Raw genomic sequence first — 25,193 nt, 5'->3', positions numbered from 1 at the left:
TATATATAGTTTTCAGTGGCAAGTACTTACCTCTTGAAAACACTGAGGCACAAACTGAACAGCCTTGTTATGATTGCAGTGAAAGAATGAGGATATGAGTAGTACATGTGATTGTTGTTAACCAGGTTCTCCTTCTTATTTTTGACCAGTGTACCATAGGCTCATTGAAAAGGTGAGGGGAACTTTGATTTCAAGCCTGTTTACAAGAAAGATGTTATGTTCTTCAGACCTTGTTCTGTAATGATTGGAGGCATTAGGGTAAGCAGATTATGCTTTTGATTTTAAAGGTCAGATTTTTATAATCCCTTTCATTCTCCATCCTTTTTGCCATAGCTTTTAGTAGAGTAAGATCTCCAAGAAGGAGGAAGAACATGTTCTGGTAATCATCGTGAAACATATGATTTTGTAAGCATACACTGTGGGAAACCGAATGTGATGGTGATTCACAAGCAGTTTATCATCCTGATAAACAAATGGCATGAAACCTCTATATTTAGTCTGAGGCCCGTGGAATCTTTTTGCTCCATATTTGCTAGGGCTATATATGTATTTAAGTGAGTTTAAACAAAGGAGTGGCAAGGGATATTTCATAACCTTATAGGCGATTACAGTTTATAGCCAAATTATCTCCTGAATTACATTAGCTGAAATCAATGTCTTCTAGTAGATGAACAGACCGTTCCATAAAACCTTGACAGATAAAGCATTAATAAGTGTCAGAGCTGACTTGGTCAATCGAATGATTTGCTGACGCTTCTTTTTACCGCAAGCCTGCACTGTCAAGTTTAGTGCCAAAGGTTCGCTATATATAGCTGAAGGCAGCAAATAGATGTTCTCTTTTTGCACAGATTTCTAACTAGCTGCCTGTTTCATCAACTCCTCACTGTGGCAGCGTTTTCAGTCAGGAAATTTAAAATATGGTGAAGCTACAGTTGCCCAATCCTGGCCTGGAAGACAGGATACCTTCCCATGCAGAACTTGAGGTCCTTGAGAAAGAAGAGGCAGACTCCAGACCAAAATGGGATAACAAGGCTCAGTATATGCTGACGTGTGTAGGGTTTTGTGTGGGCTTAGGAAATGTGTGGCGGTTTCCGTATCTCTGTCAGAGCCACGGAGGAGGTATGTCTTTAATCTATCTTAACTAACTTTGACTGTAAACTGGGTTTGATCTCTCTTTTGGGAAACAAATAATGGAGTAAGTTTAAAACTAGTCAGTTCCTGTAAGAGTGGTGATGTTCATATCTAGAAGACTGTCTAATGGATGAGGTTGTTTCATAGGTTATGAACACCTACTGGAAACATGTGAGTGATGGATGGAAAGGAAAGCAGTGGTTTTATTTCAGGACACAGGATTGATCAAACCAGTTTTGCACTGTCATCTGTACAATATAGAAATAATGTTAATTTACATACATGCATGTATATATAATTTATATTTTAAATATCAACAAATTACTTGGGAGTATGGTTCTGATCATGACCCCAAATCATCTTTTCATACTAGAGTTTTCACTGGATTTAGACTCATGAATGTACTGATGCTAGTGGCAGCGTGCGTGTGACTTATGACAGGAGTAACAGTGTGAAAGTAGTTAACATTGAGAATATGGTTTTAGCACATGGTGTTATTAAGTCATTGAAAATCCAAATTTCCCATATAATCTACTGTGACTCCTTAGGGTTCAGGTTAGGATTGAATGACCATATTAAAAGTTTTGTCTCACTGTATTGATTTTTGTTTTTAAAGATAATCTTGAGCTGAACCATGACAGCATAAATTTCTCATTTCTGACAGTCTTTTTCTGCCCACCATCTACTCATCTGCATTTCACTCTGGGATATGTTTAAAAGTGTTTGCTCCTTTGTGATGTTTGATCTTGAAAGAAACCCTTTTGCCTAATAATCAGTATTTCGAAGTAGTTTTCATTAAGTGTACACAATGAGATGTTTAAAAATTGTTCTTAGAGTAGGGACCAGGGAGGGCTCTGTGGGGAGTTGCTGGTACAAACTCAGGCACATTTAACTACAGATGATTCGGTTGCAAGAAGGGATGCTTTTAACATTGAGATTTTTCTAGCATGGTCCAGTGTTTACAGTTTGCAGTTCAAACTGAAGGTTATTTGCAGCACACCCAGCTCTTGTAACAAAAACTGTACAAGACTCACACACATACAGAGACAAAATCATAACTGCCTTTTTCTACATGTGGCAATTTTAATTTAAGAAAGTAGATGAGTATCTCCAAAATTCATGTCACTCATTGGTTTCTTGGGTTCTTCTGCTTAGTATTGGAAAATGGATACACCCTGTTTCCCAAGGTTGATTTATAGGCATTTCCCTGCCTTTTTTTCTGTCCATCTTTCATTTCCCTTTTATTCTAGTAGAATGAAATTTAGCTGAAAAATGAACATACAACAAACACAAATAACTTGGTGTGAATCATGGATTTCTGACAGATGTCACTGAAGATTTATGAATTGCATGTGTCTGACAGTACTGTGTTTTAATTTATCCTTTGGCAGCAATTATTTTCCCTTCTCATCATCCTGTGGCTTGTCCCTGCTGGGAACACTCATCCCCAGCTTCTTGCTTCCCTGGGACCCTCTCACTCAAGTTTTCACCTGAAGTTGAAAGGCAAAAGGCAGCACAAAACAAAGAAAGGACGTAGCAGGCTCTTGGCTTAGAGCTGCAGTAGAGGTGTTCTTGTTGCTAGACTTGCTACTTTCTGTATCAGTTCTCCTGCAGAACCCCAAATGCTGCAACTCTTATCAGTGCATGGCTTTGTAGAAAGGACTCCTTAACTTCAGCACTCATGAGGGTGGAGAACCGTTGCACAATTCCTCTTCCTTCCCTGCTGTAAAGTGCACCGCAGTCTCTTTTCCCAGGTCTCAATACAACTCCTGCCACCACTGGCATCCTCTCATTACAGTTCCTGTTCTCCAACTTCTCCCTTCAGCCAGAGAAAAAAAAAAAAAAAAAAAAAAAAAAAGAAGAAGAAGTCTGGCTGTTCTTTGGATGGATGGCTTTGAATTTGGACTTGTGACTGTCCATATTGTAAAAACAGGTCTTGAGGTTCTTATTCCTGAAGACATTTTAGTGTGGAGACCTAGCAAGACTTTCTGGCTCCTGCTGCTCTAATTCACACTCAGCCACGTTCACAGCATGGCAAACTCTCAAGCAGATGCAGCACGCTGCATCATCTTTGACTGCACAGACACTCCTAAGTCTGACTTCACCTACCTCTGGCTGAAAATCCGTATTTACTAGACATTTTGGACAAGTTTCACCCTAGAGTTTGCCACCCAACGTGGTAGTCAACATGATTAGTTGATCTTTGCGTTTGTGTGACTCTTGGGTACTCCGGTACACAAACACGCCTCTGTAACAGAGAAGGGGAAAAGTGCAGTGTTATGCACTTCCTTCCAGGTTAATTAATACAAAGCATACACCATACTCATGAGTGCGCTGCAGAAAGCTCCATTTCCCCCTAGTCTGTCCAGTGCCTTTACCCTGGATGGGGTATATCTTCACACTTTGTATCTTCAAGGTATGTCTCCACTGAACCTTAGGTGCCGGGTGGCAGGAACCCCTGTTGTTGTTCTCTCTCACTGGAGACGAGGATTATGCTGCTCCTCAGTCTGTCCCTGACCGTGGCTGACACTGGCATGATTTCATCAGAGCCCTAAAGCTCACTTTGGATATGATGTTAGATTATGGCTGTGTATTAAGAGATAGAAAAAAAAAAACCCAGCCATTTACCACACAGTAAATTGCTGGAGAGGATGAGAAAAAGTCTTATGGGATCATATAATTAGAGGTAATTTCATAAGATGAATGCAGAGTCAAGGTTGCATAGATTACCTTATGAAAACAGTTTCTAATTTCCGAGGGCTGGGTTTGCTTTCTTAATTTCTTTCCTTTTGGAATCTGAGTTAAATGGGTGAGTGTTTGGAGTCATTCTGCATGGGCGAGGTCTGGGTGCGAGGGTGTAGACAGCATTTCAACAGGGGCATTCCCACATGAGATTGCATGTCCACCTACTTTGTGAATCAGTGTTTGCACATTTTAGACCCCTCATGAAATGTAAACAGACTATAGCCAAGTATAAAATTTACCCTTGCAGTACTTGGAGCTTTTTCTCTGTGAAATGACTGCACGTGGGACAGTTAGGAACACTGATTTGTGAAGGTAACTCCTATTTTCAGTGTTTGAACATAAATCTAGGATTATTTGAGTGGTGCTTCTTCCTGTGCACATCACTGTGATAGTGGTGTAACACTGCAACGCCCAAACATGTGTAAAGAAATTGGTCATTACATCATTTACTTTGGTTGTCACAGATTATGGGGTTATCATTTAAAAAATAAAATATCTGTCCCAGTAAATTTTAGTGGAGTATTGTGCATTTTATTCCTTTCATGTCTTGAAAGTTGTAAAATATATTGCTATCACAGGCAAGCTGGGTTTCAGTATAGACACAGCGTAAAAGCTACAGCGTTTGCCTTGGCGCTCTCCCCAGCTGAATGAGAATGAAATTTCCTTTCATTTGGTCGCTATGTCTGACATTACACATAGCTCCTGTTTAATCTTTATTGAGCAACATGTCATTTAGTCAACTGTTAAATATTTTTGTTTCATCCTTGATGAGTATCAGAAAAAAGATGATGTATATTTAGTGTTTAAACCATTGATTAGAAAGAAAAAAGGAAAGTCTTTATGTCCGCAGCTCGCATAGGTCTGCAGTAAACCTTAGCACTGTGTGAGGGAGAACTTCTTCATCTCTCTGCATGCCATGCTGAATGAAGTGACAGGAATGACATTGGCAGTTCCTTGGTGGTAATGGCACCTTCACAACATTTGAGGTCTAAGGATATGATAGTATAGGAAAACATCTCCATCTGAAGTCTTGCCTTTATGGGGAATTATGAGAAAGCAATAGCCATCTTTTCAATTTCACTTTAGAAACCCCTAGATTAAAGAGAGAGTAATGGCTATACAGATATTCAATCCAAATATTATGTGTTCTGAAACACATTGCTGAAACACGGGATGAGAATCTAGTATCTCAGCTGTATGGTGTTCAGACTGGAAAGATTAATTGTTGTTTATATACATCTATGCAGCATTTACTTTCAGATTGTTGGTTTATTTGTTAGGTTTATAAAATTGTGACAGCTTAAAAAGTATTGATTTATATTCTTTTATGTCTTATGCAACAGCTCTGCAGAGTCGTTACCGCTTGTTTTTCCATTATAGCTTCTTTCAGAAAGGGGCAGGGCGGGAATTGAGAGAAGTGGAAAATAGAGCAGACAGAGATGGATTTCTGAGCTGGCCATTATAACCGAGTCCTGGAAAGAGAAGAACCCAAGAAAGAGAAAAAAAGTGGTGTATATAATTGAGAAGTGCCATTTTACTTTACTTTAAAATATACCAATATTCCTCCAGCTAAGTACAGGTAGTTTTATTTACTTGTCCAGTTCTGACATGGGACATCCTGCATTTTTAATTCATCAGAGTAACCACACAATGCATGGGTAGCCCTTGAAGCTAGAAATATTTTAGTTGCATCTGTTTGCATAGGGGTATCGATTCTGTAGTGCGGGCGTATACGCACATGATGTACTTTATGTGTGTGGTAACAGGAGGGGTGGACAGAGACCCACTTTCTCCATCTATGTCTGTCCCAGAACTTGAAATTTATCTCCTAGTGATTCCAAGGTGGTGAGGAAGGCAGGGACCAGTGAGCACACACTTAGTGTGGCTCCACAAAGGGCATCCATTCCCCTTTTTGTGGCTACAAAAGGAAGGCCATGGTGTCCTTTAGCTCACTGCCCTGTTAAAGATGAGTCTAAAGACTTCTTTTATGATATTTTAATAAGGGTCCCTCTGTAAGTATCTTGAGACTTCAGGAAATCCTCTGAGATTGATAGGGTGCTCATGGCATGTCCACCACAGAAGGTTGTTCCATTCTGAGAGCCTTGCAACACAACTGATGGACTGTGTTGTCCACGGGGAGACTTATGGGGCACAGACAGTGCTATTGCCACATCTAGTTAGCTTGGAGGATGAGACACGATGCCCACCCAGACTACTAGAGCTGTGTGAGAGGAGGTGAACTTTGCATTTAAGGTTTGTAAGAATGTCTCAAGCATGGAAAAATGGAGTCCACCTGCTTTTCTACTGAAAGTGAAAAGTTGGGACTACCTTTGAATGCTTTCTGAAGGAAATGCTTCTACTGCTTCATAGGAAAAAGTCTGATCTTCCCTCCCTTCTGCTGACAGAGATAGAAACTACCAAACAAATAATAAATACTTTCCTTGACAGGTATGATAAGAAACAAGTGGCCATATCTAGGACATAAAAAAGGAGAATAAAGGCTGTGCCTTACGCATTTCCTTATGCAACAAGATCTTTTGGGATGGGGTGGAGGGGAGAATTTTTAATCAAGTCCTTAAGTGATCTCACTGTGACCTGATGAAAAAAAAGTGGCGTGTCTCTATTAGGACCAAAGATGTTGAAGCCATGCACCTTAGCAGAACTAACTGCCAGCCCATTCTTAAGTTTCAAAAGATAATCTAAAATCACTGCAAGTTGAGTTTCAAAGGGTGACAAGAGCTCACCTTGAGTGCAAACAGGTGCATTTGGATCAGGTAGCTGTACAGATGCATCCTGTGGACTTAATTACTACTGCTGCTGAGGAGAGGCTTTACCAGGGAGACGTGCGGTTGTGGCACATCACGTACTCTGCAAAAGTACTATTTTCTATGAAAGCAAGAAAAAAATAGTTGGGAGAAGTATTCTTCACAGAACTAGGGTGGGGTATCAGTAGAGAACAAACCCTTTGAAGTCAAATCTGCATGTGCTGCATGTCTAATCAGGTGAAGAGGGGTCCTCATGTGCACAGCACAGATAAGTAAATCCATACAGACAAAATGGGGCAAACCTTTAGAAATGCCAGAAACTGTCTGAAAGGACAGAGGGAGGCAGTTCATTTCAGTGACCAAGTCTGTCACACTTTGAACAAATCACAGAACCTCTGCCAGAGTTGAGTAAAACTTTTGCATTGTCAACAGCAGAGCTGGGGAACAGGCAAGTGAAGAGTACATCACCTTTTCTGGCATAGCTGCCTTTCAGCAGTCAGTCAACAAGGCATGGAGAGAGGACTGCCCTGTTACATCTGACATCAGCAGCTCTGTAGAAGTCCCTGGAGTGGTGGGGAGACAGAAGGGAAGAACCTTGTTTTGGAAGTGATCCGCATCCCTCTAAAATGGAAATATGTCCTATAAGTTTCGCACATACGCGATATGAAATATGTATTCAGAAAGAGACAAGTCAGGAAGTGATTGCTTTGGCACTGATATAATTGGTAATGATATCTCAGCTGAGACCACTTCCCCCTAATATCTAATTTAAACCTTCCTTCCTTTGGATTAAAGCTAAATGAAGGAAGGTTTAAATTAGGTATTAGGGGGAAGTTTTTTACAGAAAGAGTGGTGATGTCCTGGAACAGGCTCTCCAGAGAGGTGCTGGATGCCCCATCCCTGGAAGTGTTCAAGGCCAGGTTGGATGGGGCCTTGGGCAGCCTTGTGTAGATCCAGGCCTGGAGGTTGGTGGCCCTGGCTGTGGCAGGGGGGTTGGAGCTCTATGATCCTTGGGGTCCCTTCCAACCCATGCCATTCTATGATTCTATGATAAATTTGTGTTTGCAACTAGAGTGGTTCATTTTCCTCAAATCTAGGGTGAACCACTGTCATTCTTTCCTTTCTGGCATTCCACTTTCTTCCATGGTGAGAGAGTCCAGCCTGAGGCTCTCTGATCTTAAAGGTAGCTGCTCCCCACAGATGCATGGCTTTTGTTCTTGCAAGAGCTACATGGTCTTTGGAAAAGGGAATGTAGCCGAGAAGTGAGAAGTGGAGAAGAAACCAGATTGGATACTGTCCTCCTTGGTGGTGATCCTCATATTATCCATTTCCCAAGGTGATAGACTGACACAGAAGAAAGAGAAGAAAAGTGATCAGATCTGGAAGTTTAGCAAACTTCTCTACAAGTAATTCATGAGCCCTTCAGCTTTTCACTAATAAAAAATACGTCCCAAGTCAGTTATTCTTCTGTCTCTCCTTTGAGACCTTTTCAGTTTGTCAGTCTCCATTTTTCCAACAATAGATAGCTTTTAACGTGTGCAGAATGGGCTATGCTGGCTTTGAAGAGTGTTACATTTTTAGTAAGAAGTTTTTGCATTCCTAAATTGCATGCTTTGAAGAAGTCTGAAAATATGTCTATACAGCTACCTTTGGCAACTGGTTCCCACAACAAAAAAATCTAATCTCTGGTGGATCAGTGATTAGTCATTCAATTTGATCTGTGGCACGTACATTTTCAGTGTGCTTAGCATTTTTAATAGCATTTTAGGTATTCAAAACTACTGATTATGATCATCAAATTTTAAAAATGTCAATGAAAGACAAATAAGTAACTAGCATTACTTGAATTCCACGGGAGCAGAAAGCAAAAGTCATCTGGAGTTGTTGTGATAGGGGGCACTCGATGGAACAGTACTGCTTTCAGCAGTCTGTACTGAAGCACACAGAAAATGAAGACTGCAGTAATGATCATTTCTAAAACTCTGGTGTAGACAACATGAAGAAGATACTTCATGGAGCAGACGAGGATGCAGTTCTGCTCTTCCAAAAAAACCCCGACTCAAATTCAAAGCTATAGATTCCTTTCTTTGCATTTCCTTTCACTCACTGACTCATTTTCATTGCACACACAGCAGAAAAGTCAGCAAAAACCCAAACCTGAAGCATTCACATACTGGTTTGGAATTTTTTTTAATGTACTTAGATAATTTACTGCCTATGGTTAGGAAGTTAAAGACCTTTTGTAATGACAGGTAACCCTAATTCTAATATGTCGCAATGTTCAGGCGTTTGACTCTGCATTTTGCTATTCCAGTGTGGTGTTATATGTTAATCTCTCCCACGTCTGTTACACATTATTCAGGAAAATACTACTTTAAAAAACTTTTCCAGTACTAACCAGCCTTTTCAGAGTTGCCCGTGTTTGAACCCTGAACTTCAGATCTGTTCTATTCAGACATAAACGCTGTGGAATGCAGATGGCAGGAAGTTATTTATCATTTTATGTTGACAGCCCCAGGCTCCTGCATAATCTTTCAAAGCTTAGTTCATTGACCTACTTCTATAATTTGGATTGTGATTCACAATAATTTGCATGATTCACAATTGTAAAACCATAATGTTTTGGGGGCAAAAAAGAAAAAAAAAGAAGAGGTGATTCCAGGAAAGTGACTACTTTCCCTCCCTCCACTTGCATTTCAAAGGTAGCTTCCTCAAAATTTAACTACAGGAGGGTATAATGTGTGTTTATGTTTGTCACTTGAGAAGAACTGTAATTACTACCTGAAATCACATACGTAATCAAGTCCCCTGCCTGGGCAATCAGGCAAAAGCATTGCTCAGAAACTGGAGAAGGGTTCCCACAAATACGTGTACAAGTCACTTACTGTGTCAAAAGCTCACAAAACTGGTGTTTGTACTTTACTGTGGTAATTCACTGATGGGATTGTTTGTTTTTCTTATGCGTTTCAGGAGCCTTCATGATCCCTTTCCTGATTTTGCTGGTCCTGGAGGGTATCCCCCTGCTTCATCTTGAGTTTGCCATTGGTCAAAGGCTGAGGAAAGGCAGTGTGGGTGTCTGGAGCTCTATCCACCCTACTCTGAAAGGGGTTGGTAAGTTTGGAGAGGGTACAAAAAGCCACTTGAGAAAGAACAGGTCTCTGAACTGAGAACTTTAGGAGCAAAGCTTCAGGTTTTTATTCTGGTGTGCCGTAAGAGAGTCCAGAACGTATTTCTTTTCCCATATCACTAACTCTTCATTGACAGACCTCATCAATGTAATCATGATAAGGTACTATGACAATTTTGTGTCTGCATTCCATATACTATTGGCCCATCAAAAGCCTTTCTCTAATTTGAGACCAATTTTAGGTTTCAGAGATATTTTCTGTATAGGATGAATGTTATCTAAGCTGGTTCACCAGACTCCAACTCCATGTAATCTTACTTTCTTACATCTGAAAGAGACAGGATTTTGCAGAAAATACTTCTTCACATCTGTATTAGACTTTTGTCAGACACTATCTGACAGCATAACAAAAGCAGCATGATGCACACAGCATTAAAACTCTATAGAAACCTCATGACATGGGAAACATAAGACGTGTCATCTGAACATCAGGAAACATTGGGAGGGTGACCATGGACTGGCACAGGTTGCCCAGAGGTTGTGGAATCTTTATCCTTAGAGATACTAAAAAGTCTGCCTGGACATAGTCCTGGGGAACCAGCTGTAGGTGGCCCTGCTTGAGCAGGGACAAGATGACCTCCCGAGGTCCCTTCCAACCTCAGATGTTCTGTGATTCTCTCTTGAAAGGGAAGAAACACAGCCCATAAGGGCAGCTGTTGGCATCCACTGCACCTGTAAATCAGTTACAAAAGATATTTGTACATAGCATCTGGAATATTTCAAACTCCTTCAGAACCTAAGAGCCCTCTGGAGCTAATCATTAGCATTTCCTATCTGCCAGAGAATTTGTCAGAGGTTACTTGGGAGCAAGTGGAGAAGGAGAGATATCAACTGGAATCTTGCACCTTTTCACAGACTCTGCCTCCTGGCAGCTATCCATCTGATACAACAAACATTAGCCAAATGTATCTGCTGACCTCTGCGGTGACATTGTGGAAGGGGAAGACAATCTGGGTGTCATTTAAGCAAAATCCCAAGGTAGCTTGGGCTTTGCACTTACCCAGCATCCGAAACACCATCGATATCAGCGGGCAAGCCTGTGAACAGGATTGTGTAGCATCTGTAATGAGTTAGTCAATCTATAATGTTGGCTTCTAAGCAGGTGTCACCTTCGGTCACAGAGCAGTTTTAGGCTGGATATCTATGTAGGACTCAATCTGTCCAACCTCCATGTGATGAATTCACAGTAGTTAAACCTACATCCAAAATAAAGAGGGGAGAAGGGGAAAGCTATAAACCATTGAACTGTGGTAGGGAGGAGAGTAGGGAAAGGTCGAGGCTCATGCCATATATTTTGATATGTCTTGAACTCAAGAGGATTGAAATTTACATTGTGTTCTGCTTTTACTTTCTCTCAGGCATAGCGGCAATGTTCGTATCCTTCCTGGTGGGTTTATACTACAATACTATTATTGCCTGGGTGATGTGGTATTTCTTCAACTCCTTCCAAGAGCCCCTGCCATGGAGTAGCTGTCCTCTCAATGACAACAGAACAGGTATATTTTATGAAATACTGTATCTATTGTTTTTTCCTTTTTCTAGCAATTAGCCTAATTGAGTGTCTTTCTGTGAAACAACAGCAAGGCATGGCAGCCCTGTGCTGCCTTTTTTAATACTTGTGTTTTGTAAAAATTCACATTATATAAAACGATCAATGCTTAATCTTTGAGACAAACTTTGACTTTATACATGAAACTTCGGGGCTGATTTTGACAGAACACATCTGTCAAATATTTACAAAGCACAAGTCAGGCATAAACATTAACGTTCTCCAGACCTAGGCAGTGTGTTCCATCCATCTCTTCACCAACAGCCCACCATTAGCATATTGAAAAGAAAGGAAAAAAAGATAAGAGTAATGCATAATTCGTACAAAATACCTCTGTCTCTCAGTATGACAACAGTCTCTAGCCCCTGGGACATTGCTTGGTGACAGCAGCTTTGTTTTCCATAGTCAAACTTGCATGAAACTGTACAAAAATGGTTTTTCTGCTGTGTCAGTGAACAGCTTTTCAGAATAAATATAAAGAGCCTCATATAAGGGCAGACCAGGGCAGAATACTACACAGGTCAGCACATTTCAGGGAGCTGAGAATCCAACCTGAGCTGGCAAGACCTTGAACAATGCTCCACAAAACAGAAAGACAAAGTATTGCTGTTCTGAAGGAGGTGTGGAAGGGGAAGAGCTGCCTGGCTCCAGGAAGCTCTGGGCACGTGCTCACACTCCATCAAGCAATAAAGAGCAGGACACATGTGGAAAGTCCAAAGGTGTTTGGATTATTTTTTTTAAGATGAGATAGGCAGCATACAATCATTGAAAAACATCTGCTTAACTGCTTCTACTTAAAAAAATAATAATCTGTGCAATGTACATGTATTTATGCTCAGAAATCCACCCCCACACACACTTTTGTTGTCATAAGAGGCTTCTAACCTCACATTTTTATAGGGAAAAAGAAAAATTATAATGATAGAGGAGTCTTTGGGTGAGCTTCAAAGACTTTACCTGCATGGTGGCTTTAATAGAAAGAACAGTGAAATCTCTGTTAAACACTTCTCTTTTAAATCTCTCATTTTTCCATGAAACCAGAATCTGAGATTTGCCAACAGCAAGTTCATTTGCAGTAGTTGGTATAACTTAGAGCGCCGGTGTTTACTATTTAACTGCCTTTTATCTGGTATGTAAACGACCTACAGAATGACAACAATCCTGTGGTTACAGATTACATAGACGAGTGTGCCAAGAGCTCTCCTGTAGATTATTTCTGGTACAGAGAAACTTTAAACATCTCCACTTCCATTGACGATTCCGGCACGATCCAGTGGTGGCTTTTGTTGTGTCTGACATGCGCATGGGGTGTACTGTACGTGTGCACCATCAGAGGCATCGAAACAACAGGGAAGGTACTCTCCTTTTTTATTTTTATGAGATGCTATTCATTATGCTGTTGTGATTCCTTATTCATACAGACTTAATCGTACAGTAGAAGCTGCCTCTTCCTTGAGTAGAAGCACATCTAAAGCTTCGTGTGTCATCACTGGGGCTGCTTTTTGAATAAGGGAGCTGAGTGGAATGAAACGGAATTTGATTTGATTTCTGTGGAGATTTTTGTGAGCAATTCAACTTCCTTGTCCTCACACATCCCAGTAAAAAACTCCTTAGGTATTAATATTAAACTTCAATAAAGGATCAAGGGATTCTGTCTCTTTTGCTGTGACCATTCTCTTCAAAACATACATGAACAGGTTTATTTGAGTTTGTGCTAGTCCTTCATATTATCTCTCTAAAAGGCTGACCAATATTCAGCTTCCTAGTGAAGCCCTAAGAGCCTATCCTTGCGTTGGCAGCATCAAGCTGATCTCAGGGTGTAGGTTATTTTTTATGCTACTTTTGCATGGTCTGAGTTGAATTTCAGTGATGACAATTTGTCTTAAACAGATGACTATATAACTGTAAAAAATATTTGTTACAAAAATCTACTGCACATACTGTTTCCCTTGAACATAATTTCCTGTAGCATGTTAATTGTGACTTGCTTGAAACGTGCCATTACAGTTAGTCACATTACCTTGTTTCTTCCCCACAGAGCTGGTTTTATTCATGCATTCTCCTTTATTTAAGTGTTTTATTTACATTCTTTTTCTGCAGGCCGTGTACGTAACATCAACTCTTCCATACCTCGTGCTTACCATTTTCCTAATCCGTGGTTTGACGCTGAAAGGATCAACCAACGGAATTGTGTATCTCTTCACCCCTAATGTAAGTCACTTAGTGAAATGTGATGTAGTTCTCTCTGTAATAAACTGATTGAAAATTAGTCCCCTCAAACACCCTTAAAATCTTGGTTCTGGCAGGTGAATCCTTTGCATCAGATGTAAAATAGACATATACGTATTCTCTCACTCTCTCTCTGCTCCCTTCCCATCAAAATCTCTGATAAAAACTAATCATCCAGTTGGGAGTAAAACCCAGCTAATCTGTATGGCTATGTGGACAAAAGGCCTAGGAGAGAGGTTTAATCATACAACAGTTTTTAAACAAAATTTAAAGGGGTTTCATTTGCCATGTGAAGACCTCTGAATCATCATTATTAATGATAAAAAATAAACACCTTTTCTGGAAACAGGCTGTAGAAAGTAATCTGTTTATCAATTTTCAAAATATGTGTAGAAAACCACATAATTTACCTTTTTGGGGGGGGAGAGTATCAACCTATTTTTTAACATTCTTCAGAAATGGTGAGTTCTGCATGGTTAATCCTTTTGAGTTAAATTTTGTTCTAAGTCCTTTACATTCAGTCTAAAAAGGAATGTTGCATATGCTTAAATTGGTATTTCTGATGCTTCAGGTTACAGAACTGGCTAACCCAGTGACGTGGCTGGATGCGGGTGCTCAGGTGTTTTATTCTTTCTCCCTGGCCTTTGGAGGCCTTATTTCATTCTCCAGTTACAACTCTGTTCAGTAAGTAGCCAGGCAAAAGCCAAATTTTACGTGAAAATTTAATTCTTTCAAGTGAAGCGTGTCCACTTCTGCCCTACTGTTACACAATAGTCATCTGGGACTGGGGCATGATCCGCTCAGGCATGTAAGGCACACCACTGACTGATCCTAGCTCTCCAGAGCCAGGCTTTTAGGTCCAAGTGCTGGCTGATTTCCTGCAGAAGGAATTGGTGATGCAGGCTAGAAAGAAGGGGACAGGCTGCCCACCACCGGCTGATGAGCAGGACCTGGCTTGGTGGGAGTTCTCAACACATGGTGCTGCTCTTGTCTCCACACTGTTGGAGCCGGGTGGTGGTACACACATATCAAAGCAATTTTCAGACCACTGTTTAAACCTTTATCTTAGAGATCAGAAGACATATCTAGCAGTTTTGAAATTCAAATTTAGTTCTTTCCTTTATGTAGGCAACAGGGCCAGGGAAGAGTTGGTATACAAACTCCCATCACTCAGAGAATGATCCTGTCAGCAAATTGCTCTGTTCTACACTCACCCTCCCAAAATGTCGCAGCCACCACCAATGCCTCTTCGTGCCTTCCATCATTTCAGCACTGTCCTCTTGGAAGACAAACTGTGCAGCATTATCTGAACCTAGTATTTTTGATAAATGTCTCCAAATTAAGTTTTGGTTATGGGGGTTGATCATGTGTTCAGAAATCTGTGTTTCAGTTTTGACTTGGGTTCGACCACACCAGCATTTCAGTCGCTCATGTAATTCCCTGCTGCAAATCTTGATTTCAGATGCTTTTCAAATTTTGATGCCTGCCCATGGAGATATAAGACAATATCTGGCCACCTGCAGACTGGCACTAGCTGGGCCAGGTGTGAATGGCTCTGCTCCCAGACAGTTTGGGAGTATGAACATCTCAGGAAATACCATGAGGTTTCAACGCCACTGGGGATTTGCTCACTCATAACAAGGAGGATCTTGAGTGTCTTACTTCCCCTGAAGGGAAGAAATCTTTTTATCAAGGCTGTCATTGGGAATCTCATGTTACAGTGAAAAAAATGATAGGAAAGTAGAGCACGGAATTTCTGTTCAATGTCTGCCACCCACTAGAGACCTATTTTATTTGCAATGCTAGGAAAGAGAAAAGATCACAATGTCATAGATGTTGGCTGGACAGGCTTGTCTTTCCTCTCCTCTTGAAGGTGATCAGAAAATTAAATATGACAACATCAAGTTAATCTCAATAGTCCTCTCTTGCCTAAGAGAAATACAATATATACAGCTTTACAGCCTTCTCATAAAACCATTACCTAATTTAATATCGATCCTTTATCTGCTGTCTCACATGAAAGTCTCTTTCTGGCTCTGCTATTTTTTCATCTTAGCACGGATACACTGGCAAGTGCCCACAGCACAGAAGTCTTTACAAAGCAGTTTAACTTTCACATTTTGAACCAATTTCTTTCCAACAATCAAACAAATCTATTCCCAAGTCCTCTTGGCTACTGCACCTTCACTGTACTGAAGTGCTATGGAAATTTGTGGTGACATTTCCCTTCTGACTGTCTGAGTTCAAACCCAAATCCTTTACCCTGCAGCAGAACACCCCAGCAGCTAAGATACAGCCTATGTCAATGCATGTCCATGCACATACGTGTCAGGCATGAAAAGGAGGAGATATATTTTTTTGCCCCTCATGTTTTGTTTTCCATGAGCCAGACATGGAACCAACTCAGACAACTGTTCCTTATGAATAGAATTATTTCAGGAGGAAAGAAAAAGAAAAAGACAAAGATATAGCTGTTAACTGCTTAAGGCACCAGGTTTTAATTCACTAAATCTGTCTTGTATGGTCTTACAGAGCATACTGATGCACCTATGTATCTGTAGAGTACTTTTTTGCTAGTATTGATAGACAGTTTTGAATATTTTGGGGTGTAATGTGTTTGAAATCTATTGTCTCTTCTCTTTGAATTGCAGCAATAACTGTGAGAAAGATGCCCTGATTATCTCAGTGATCAATGGTTTCACATCCATCTATGCAGCCACTGTCATCTACTCCATCATTGGATTTAGAGCCACAGAAAGATATGATGACTGTTTTGACAGGTAAGTTACTGACAATACAGAATATACAGGTGGCTTTTTGGCTGAGGCAGTTCTTTTGGCTGTTCTGAAAATGGGCTTATTATTTCTGAACAATTGCAGCTCCTGACCCACGTGGAATCAGCCCACTCATTACTTCAAAAGATTTAAATCACGTGATATCAACCCATAGGTAGTGATCATAGAATGTGTTAGGTTGGAAGAGACCTTTAGAAGTCATCTAGTCCAACCCCCCTGCAGCCAGCAGGGACATCTTCACTAGATCAGGTTGCTCAGAGGCCCATCAAGCCTGGCCTTGAATGTCTCCAGGGATGGGGCCTCTGGGCAGCCTGTTCCAGTGATTGACCACTCTCATATTGAAGAAATTAAGATTGAAGATGTTGCATTACCATCCATGTTTTAAATGATTCACTGATGTTCCCAAGAAATAACAAGAGGAAGGAGATATTCTGTGTTTTAATCTGATTTTTTAAACAGTTCTTTCAAACTGCAGTTTGAAAGTTGTTGCTTATGTAACAACGTCTACCTACATAAAAGTAGATGCAGTTTGTGATACATCATTTCAACGAAATGTGACAGAATAGCCATAGTTTTAGAGGTAACCCTGGAAAATTCATCATTTGCAAACAACAGGTATGAAACACCATGTTCTGAAGAAATGTATTTAACTGGGTAGGGAAAAAAAATCCCATAAAAATGGGGTTTGCATCACATACTTTAAAAATAGGATGATATTAGGCTGCTGCTGCTGTGACTACTAAGGATGTCAAAACCCCTAAGTTCTCCTGACATTCTTGGCCAAACTGTGTCATTCTACTTTGGCAATCACTTGCAATGAGCCACTGAAAGCTCTGCTCATGTTAAGAAAGGTCCCTGTGTCTTTCTGGGAGTCCTGCAGAGTCCTGGCCACATGTGGATCACAATGCAGGCACCTCAGGCACTGCTAGCGACTCTGCGTGCTACATTGGCAAATTATCTAAATTAATTCACTAAATTATCCTTTAAAATGATTAGATGAATCTCTACTGACCACTCAAAAACTGTCCAAAAACTCAGCCAAAAAACCCTTCAGAATTGACAATAACTGACGCCTGCCAAGCTGACATGACATGAATGTAACATACCCCAGTCCCTGGGTTGGCTCTGTATTTAGGTTGTGTCCTGGTTCTGGCCAGGCCAGAGCTAAGCCCCCAAACAGCCAGCCCAGGTGACCTGAGTCAGCCCAGGTTGTTTCCACGCCCCCATAAAAGGGGCTGGTCAGGGAGGGGTGCTCTGGGGTGCCTCCAGGACAGTCTGAGTGTGGCTGAGGTGTCCCTATTATCACCAGGTGTGAGTGTAATTTGCCATGGGCTATTATTGTTCCCCTTTCATGGTGCTTTTGTCAACAAACTGTCCTTATCCCACCCCCACAGAGGCTCTGTCTGTTTCTCCTCTGGGAATGAGTGAGTAGGGTGTGGTGCTAAGCCGCTGCTTGAGGCTGAAACACCACAGGTTGCCCACCGGAGTGTTTAAATGCTCAGGTCTGGTCAGAGGTACCTAACTGTACCAGAGCACTCCAGGCTCCTTCCCAACAGGGGCTGCCAGTCCCTGCAGGTTGTGGTCAAGCTCCTCCACATCAGCTATAAAAGTGCCTGATACGTAACAGCGAACACCTTATACATTCCCAGAAGCTGCCCAGCTTAGGAACGGGTGCCCAGTGTGCAGTGTAATGATGGGCACTGATCTTCTGCATGGGTCCCTAGAGTGCCCGTCCATTTAGCTGTCATCTGTGCCTTGAAAGACACTACCAGACTCACCTTGGAAGAAGAAAGAACGGATGAACTGCATGTGCACAAAGCTGCCAGACTTGCCAGTTTTGAAATCTCACCCTGAGCAACAGAAGCGCAGCTTCCTTTGTATCTTTGTAGTAGCAGACATGGTGCTCTTAGTAACCTGCTTTGGGGATGATGAAAATGAACCCCAAAGATGCTTAGCAATAAATAATTTCCAACTACTTGTATTTCACTCCTCCAGAAATATTCTGACCCTGATGAATGCATTCGATTTGCCAGAGGGCAATGTCACCCAAGACAACTTCGAGCAAATGCAGCAGCTGTGCAACATGACCGACCCAACGCTCTTTTCAACCCTGACGTTTGAAACCTGTAACCTGGAAAGTTTCCTGAATGATGTAAGTTCAACACCCCCATTCATATCAATACCATAAATACAGCAGGAACACAGAGCAATTTTGAAATTGCCTAGTGCTTTTCCTTCTGAGTTGCTTGGGGAGGGGGGTTATATTGCCCCTGATTGGTTGCAATTGGCTTGGCATGTCCTTGGACTGAAGAATTATTTTAATTTACTCCATTTGGCTTTTGAAGAAATGAACTGTTAAATTTGTCTTAAAAGTACTGGCTTTCTGTCAGACTAGTAGCTAAACCCACAAGTGTTCTAGTCTGGCTGTATTTAGCTGGCAAAATAGCTGCAGGCATTTTCTCTGGAGCTCACAGCTTGCAGCCATGGTGGGACAAGATGACCAGTACAAGGAAGCAACTGGAGCGAACCCTGTCACAGTCAGTCTGAGTTGGTCACAACACAGAAAGGACTGTGACACCAGGGTGAAAAAAGTTACAAGAAGAATGAAATGTGTGTAACTTTTTTTTTCCCAGCTAAAATGTTGGTGAATTACAGATGAAAATAGGGGTCCATAAAATCCCATGAACTAAATTTGCATTATAGTTACAGTAAACATATTGCTGTATTAGGAACTGATGTTCTTGAGGAAACAAGCATAGGTGGTGTCATATGGTGTAGCATACACCAAGTCTGGTGAATACTGATGTAGATTTCAGAGTTGCACGATGTGGAGAACCTAATATTGGAGCCTCTGAAATCTTTCAACAGGGAGTTGAAGGAACTGGCCTAGCCTTCATTGTCTTCACTGAAGCTATCACCAAAATGCCTGTCTCACCTTTGTGGTCCATTCTCTTCTTCATCATGCTCTTCTGCTTGGGTTTGTCATCTATGTTTGGAAATATGGAAGGTGTGCTTGTACCTTTACAAGATCTTAAGATCATATCCCCCAGAGTGCCCAAGGAACTTGTTACGGGTAAGTGCTTTTTTAGAGACCAGTGACCTTCCCCCATCTCAGGGAATAGCTTACATACTGTAATGTCAACTCACCACCCATCAGCTTCTGATCTGATACGATCCTAAGACTCCCAGAGAATCCACTGAAGATTTTCTCATGTGCCCCAGCTCCTGTGAGATTCCTTCTGAGCTTGCAGAGAGATGCTCATACCATGGCTTGCCCGTCAGCCTGCTCATGGTGCTTAATTGCCTCCACTGGGAAGCTGGAGGACCCGAGTCCTTCACCCAGGCAGGATTTGTCTCAGTGCAACATTGTCCCACATGGACTAGGAGGAAGAGGACCTGTTTTCTCTCCTCAAGCTTCTCCTGTTCTGTTTGCAGCATTTCCCACCTGTACAATGTTATGAGGGTTTTGTTGGCCTGCCTTCTCCGAGGACCGTTACAAAACAAAGCGGTTACCTTCAGGCTCCAACTGGAATAAAAGTTACTTATAAAGCTTTATAGCTACTGGGAAAATGTGGGGGGATTTTGGGGAGTGGGGTTTTTTTCTTTCTTGCCTAAATGTGCTGTTGCTTTGTTTTTTTCCCACAGGTCTCATTTGTGCAGGGTCTTACTTGATCGCTTTTATTTTTGTGCTGAAATCTGGCAATTACTGGCTGGCTCTATTTGACGGTTTTGCTGGCTCTATTCCCTTGCTAATAATTGCATTTTTTGAGATGTTTTCAGTCGTCTACATTTATGGAATAGACAGGTATGCAATACAACTTCAACGTTACTTGAAACCGCTGCAAAAAATGATGAGTTTTATAGCTGCAACCTTGCTGCACCTCAGTGCACATAATTTCTGTTATAGAAATCACTGAAATTGTGCAAAATTGCTTTAGGGTTGCTTATTGATTTAGGTTTCTCAAACATTTCTCAAAAAAAATAATGCTTTGCCAAGAGTGTGGTGGGAATTTTTATTTGTACATGGAATCTCTCTAGTTTTCTGTTAACTCATGCTAATAGATAACACTCCATAAAAACCAGGTAAAATAAACACATCCCTAAGGTATTGCAAGAAATCATTAAGCATTAGCATTATCAAGTGACCCAGAGTATGATAGTATGAATGCAAATTAATTATTTGTAAAGTAATTTGCAACAGTTACAAAATGCCACCATGGCACATTTACATTCTAAATATGGTGGCACTTGCAATAAGTGCTCTTCAGGATAATTGCATCAAATCTTTAATTAGCAGAAGCAAAGGGCAGGCATGTTGGCACTGAGCTGAAAGTTTAAATCAGAGGTATATCCCAGGAGATACTGTCCAAAGCAGGCTGCAGATATTGTTTTACAACAGGATATGGATCCAGGGCTATTGAGATACATTCTTAGCTGATACATTCAGGGATTTATCAGCTGTAGCAGCGAGTACCTATCCTATCAACTTTCTAGACATGCAATAAATCAAATGTCATGATCTTTCTGTTTCTAATTAATATGTAAGAAAAATGGAAAAAAAAGTGTGGGGACTTCAGTCACCCATAGGTTTTACTTGAACCTGTGCCAGACCCTCCACTTCTGCTGCTCCTGGCAATGGGGTGAACACTCGTGGCCCATTTTCCCAAAATTAGAGATTTGTATTAGCTGAGGAGGCACAAACCAACTCAGGTAAATTAGAGGAGCAGAGGGAGGACCCTAGAGAAAGAAGGCTAACAACAGGAGCTGCAAACTTCCAAATAATTTTTTTTGAGAAGCATATGTACATGGTGCTGCATTGTATGTAGAGGTCATAAATTGGTTCAGGACAGATGCAGACAGTATCACTCTTGATGCCAGCAATTTTTCTTCTGTGGAGACACTTTTGCCCCCTTGCCCACTGCATACTCTCAGACAGCCCAAATAACACATTTTTAGATGTTCTTAATCATGTACACATTAAATATTGTTTCAGTACTCAACCTGAGAAAACTGACAGGAATCCAAGTCAGGCAATCGTCACACATAGCATCTTAGGGTTTTTTTTTAATTACTGAGATTAGATTTCCTTTTATGCTTTTTTTTTTCATATTGTGTCATTCCTTTTCATTTATGCAGCCCTGAGATGTTTGCCCCCAAATCATGAAATGATTCTGCTGTAGGGGAAGCCCGTCTGCACTGAGTCCTGTCCAAACTATTTTGATGCGCTTCACAGGCTTCTAGAAGAAAGTGCGTTTCCCAGAATAACTTTCCCCAGTGACTCATGGGAACGATGTGTTACCAGCTTCTAACAGAGCTGCAAAGATACCTGCCTGAGTGGGAGCTACTCATGTCTAACTCCCCACGTTGTCATCGGTCCTCATGTCGCGCTGACATTAGCAAAGTCCCAGGAAGCACAGCCAGGAGTAGTTTAGGCCGCCTGGTCTGTGAGCGGGCAGCCTTTGATCCTGACCAGTGTTTACTGACCTGAACTTCCTGGTTTTGTTTCTAGGTTTAACAAGGATATTGAGTTCATGATTGGACACAAGCCCAACATTTTCTGGCAGGTCACCTGGAGGGTTATCAGTCCTCTCATTATGTTAGTTATCTTCTTCTTCTATTTTGTGGTGAAAGTGAACGAAGAACTGCTCTACAGCGTTTGGGACCCTAGCTATGTGAGTGTATAAACCCAAAATATTTATTTTTAATCACTTTATGTACTCTTTTTTAACAATCATTTTTATTCGTCTACCATCTGAAGCAGTTTTCCAATAAACAAACCCCACCTTACTACAAGATATAAAGTACTATTCAAAAGAAACACTCAGAAAAAAGAGGTCCTAAACTCAGCTGTGCTGGCTGCAACTGGTGCAGAGTGACACCGGAGCAGCTTTTCCAAAGTGGACAAAAACCAAAACTTTAGCCCAGTTGTCTGCCAGACTGCAACAACTGACAGTTCCCTGACAGGGACTGTAGAAGAGCCAGCGGTGTCACAACCTTTCTATGTTGACAGAGGACACACCTGTGGAACCCTTTTGATATTGCATTTGTTTCTGTGTGCATTTAAAATCACAGAACTGCAGTAGTGCTGGTTACTCATCACTGCCAGAAGAAATTAATATTAATTAATATTAATATCCAAACTTCTTCTTTCCTCTTCCAAATATATGATTTAAATTGCAACTGCAGCTATTAGTTACCTACTTTCCCTTTCCTCCCCTTGCAGAATAAAAAGCTGTATATGACATGGAGAAGGGCATGTTAGAAAAAATGTGGCTCCCACCATTTTCTCCATCACCCCATCACTTCCCTGCCTGACTACCTCTGCTTGTTCTTCTCCAGCCTTATACCAGTCACTGTCCTTCAAGCAGAGACATTCCTGCAGCACACCGCTTTTGTAAAGATGAGTTCTGTTTTCATAAGGCAGAGACAGAAGGGGAGAGAAATGAAGGGGAAATACAGGGCTGCTTTCTTTTCTCCTCTTCGGCACCCTCACTTCCTTCTTAATAATGTTGCAGCCCTCCCACGCCCTTTGACTTCAGCCTTCTCACCCAAAGGCGGTTTGGCCACCAACCCTCAGTGTGCCAGGCACAGTCCCACCTCCCTTCATGGCTCTCACCTCTTTCATGTCGTTTCCCCCGATCTCTTTTAAGTAAAAGTAAGTTCCAAACAGCTGAGAGTGGAAACCCTTGAGCTGGAAACTGCCATGGAATTGGCAAATGATTGCACCATCGTGGCTAGCTGCTGTTCTGATTATATTTTACATCTGTTGAGTTATTGAATGTGCACGTGTTTCCAGGTATTTGCTCCTCGTGACTTTCTGTTTGCTCTTTCAGGAGGGGTTCCCCAAAACACAGAAGGTTGAATATCCCAGTTGGGTGTATGCCATTATTGTAATCCTCGCTGGAGTGCCTAGTTTGGTCATCCCTGCCTTTGCCATCTACAAAGCCATCAGAAATTGCTGTCAGAAAAAAAATGACGACACGGGCCTTATGATCTCCACATCTGAAACTTATGTTAATGGAAACATAAAAAATTCAGCATAAACCATTTTTGAAAACGTGGAGGAATGCTTTGTCAGTGAGAAAAGTTAATTTTTTTTTTTTTTTGAAGAATCCAGAGTTAGTTTTCCTAGCAGGATAACTATGTGCCATTTCCAGGTAAATGTTTTTGTACCTAACAATGCAATGCGCTGTGAAGAGTCGATGACTTGGATCCTGGAAGCAAAACAGCCACATTTGCAAGTGATTGGGGCACCAGGCCAAATCAGTTGTCCTCCTTCTGGTTTTGAATCCAGCTTGTTTGAAACTGGCTTGCAGTTCCCTGTTCAGGGATGCACCGCGCTTGGCATGCCATAAGTGACTCTTCCACCTGCTATCATTCTCGTTGGGTGGCCAATGTGAAGGGTAACTTAATACTGACTTCTCTTGCACGTTAAATTGTTTTTACTTTACATGCCACTATGTTGCACAAAGCCACTGGTATTTTTTGTCTCATGAAGAAGTGTAAAATATTTAATAAAAACATTTCTAAGTAAGAGATTGACAGTTTGGTTCATTTATAATTCTGGATATTTTATTAATTGCCTGTTACTTCCAAGTTCCCAGCAGACAGCTCTGCTTTTGCTGATGACAGATGAGGTAAACTTGCAACGGGGTGGCAGCAGTTCAGGAAATGACCAAATTGGCCTTCTCAGGCACCCATGAGCAAGGGGTGCACCCCTTGCCTGGGAGGTCCATGCTGATGGGGGTATCCAAGGCACCCAGGTGGTCCAAAGTCTCTTGCCCTGATCTGTCGCAACCCAGGTATCTTTAGTTCACGGACACACGGACATGTGCACACGGACACCTACCTTACAACTATTGGAAGCTTCTAACAACTTCCACGTGATCCAGAAGAGCCCAGTCAGGAGTCCCATTCCTTATGTGGCCACTGGAGAGAGAAAGGGGCACTGTTATAGTACCCAGGCTGAGCACCAGGAGCCGATAGTGCAGATGTCCCCTCTGGAAGGGTGCTGCTTTCACCCAACTGTCCCTGTACACAGGCAGCCCATTCGTATCACTTCCTATACACACCTTTTAAGACAAGAATTGATCCAATTTACACCCTGAGACTCTCTTACAAGAAAAAAGGCTGTTTAGGATATATGTCCAGTCTGTCCAAAGGAACCTGCTTTGGCAGGGGGTTGGACTCGATGATCTCTTGATGTCCCTTCCAACCCCCCACAATTCTGTGATTCTGTGATCTACTCTAGTTAGTATCATTAGAATAGTATTCCTGTTCTAAATACAGAGTGAAGTACCAGGCATTGTGTGTGTATTAATTAAATTAATTTGCATTTCAAATTCAAGGTTTGGGGGTTTTTTTATTCTTTGAATGTGAGTAACTATTTAAAGTACTTAAATATGCTCTTCTGCAATGAGAAAACCAATTTTTGTCAGATTTTTCCACATGGGAAAAAACTCAGCCACGAGAATGAGTAAAACTGAATTTGAAGTGGGCAGCTGCAGGTGGCAGGTGTGGAAATGGAATGTGATGCTGGCACACCCCCTGTGCATCTCCCAGTCTGTAGAGCAGCAGCAGCAGGGGTGATGGTGGTGAGTGCCCTGGCATCGGTGATACTGTGTAAGCGCTGCCAAAGCACGTGGCGTGCACTGACTCGTGCATGCCCTGTGAGACATCCTGATAAGGAACTGGGAAACAGAGCTGCTTCACCTGAGGATCTGGATGTTTGCAGAGCTGCAAGCAGGTGACCTGTGCTTACCCAGGGACACTTGTGTAGTCTGGATATGAAT

The 25,193-nt window shown here is 41.5% G+C and overlaps 1 protein-coding gene across 1 annotated transcript; it reads left to right on the top strand.

The window, feature by feature from the left end:
* Positions 1-917: 917 nt before the first annotated feature.
* LOC311205416 (sodium-dependent neutral amino acid transporter B(0)AT1-like) lies at positions 918-23,444 on the top strand (the record flags this gene model as incomplete). Its single annotated transcript, XM_084279844.1, has 12 exons — positions 918-1,119; positions 9,612-9,752; positions 11,187-11,324; positions 12,551-12,732; positions 13,478-13,588; positions 14,178-14,290; positions 16,258-16,386; positions 18,397-18,553; positions 19,270-19,474; positions 20,047-20,206; positions 21,911-22,073; positions 23,235-23,444. The coding sequence occupies 12 exons, from the start codon at positions 918-920 to the stop codon at positions 23,442-23,444; spliced, it is 1,911 nt and encodes a 636-aa protein (XP_084135970.1).
* Between the last annotated feature and the right edge of the window lie 1,749 nt (positions 23,445-25,193).

This window comes from Gallinula chloropus (assembly GCF_964237585.1).
Source record: "Gallinula chloropus genome assembly, chromosome: 2".
Classification (NCBI taxonomy): Eukaryota; Metazoa; Chordata; class Aves; order Gruiformes; family Rallidae; genus Gallinula; species Gallinula chloropus.
The sequence above is the reverse complement of the archived record's forward strand: the minus strand, read 5'-3'. Positions and strand labels throughout refer to the sequence as shown.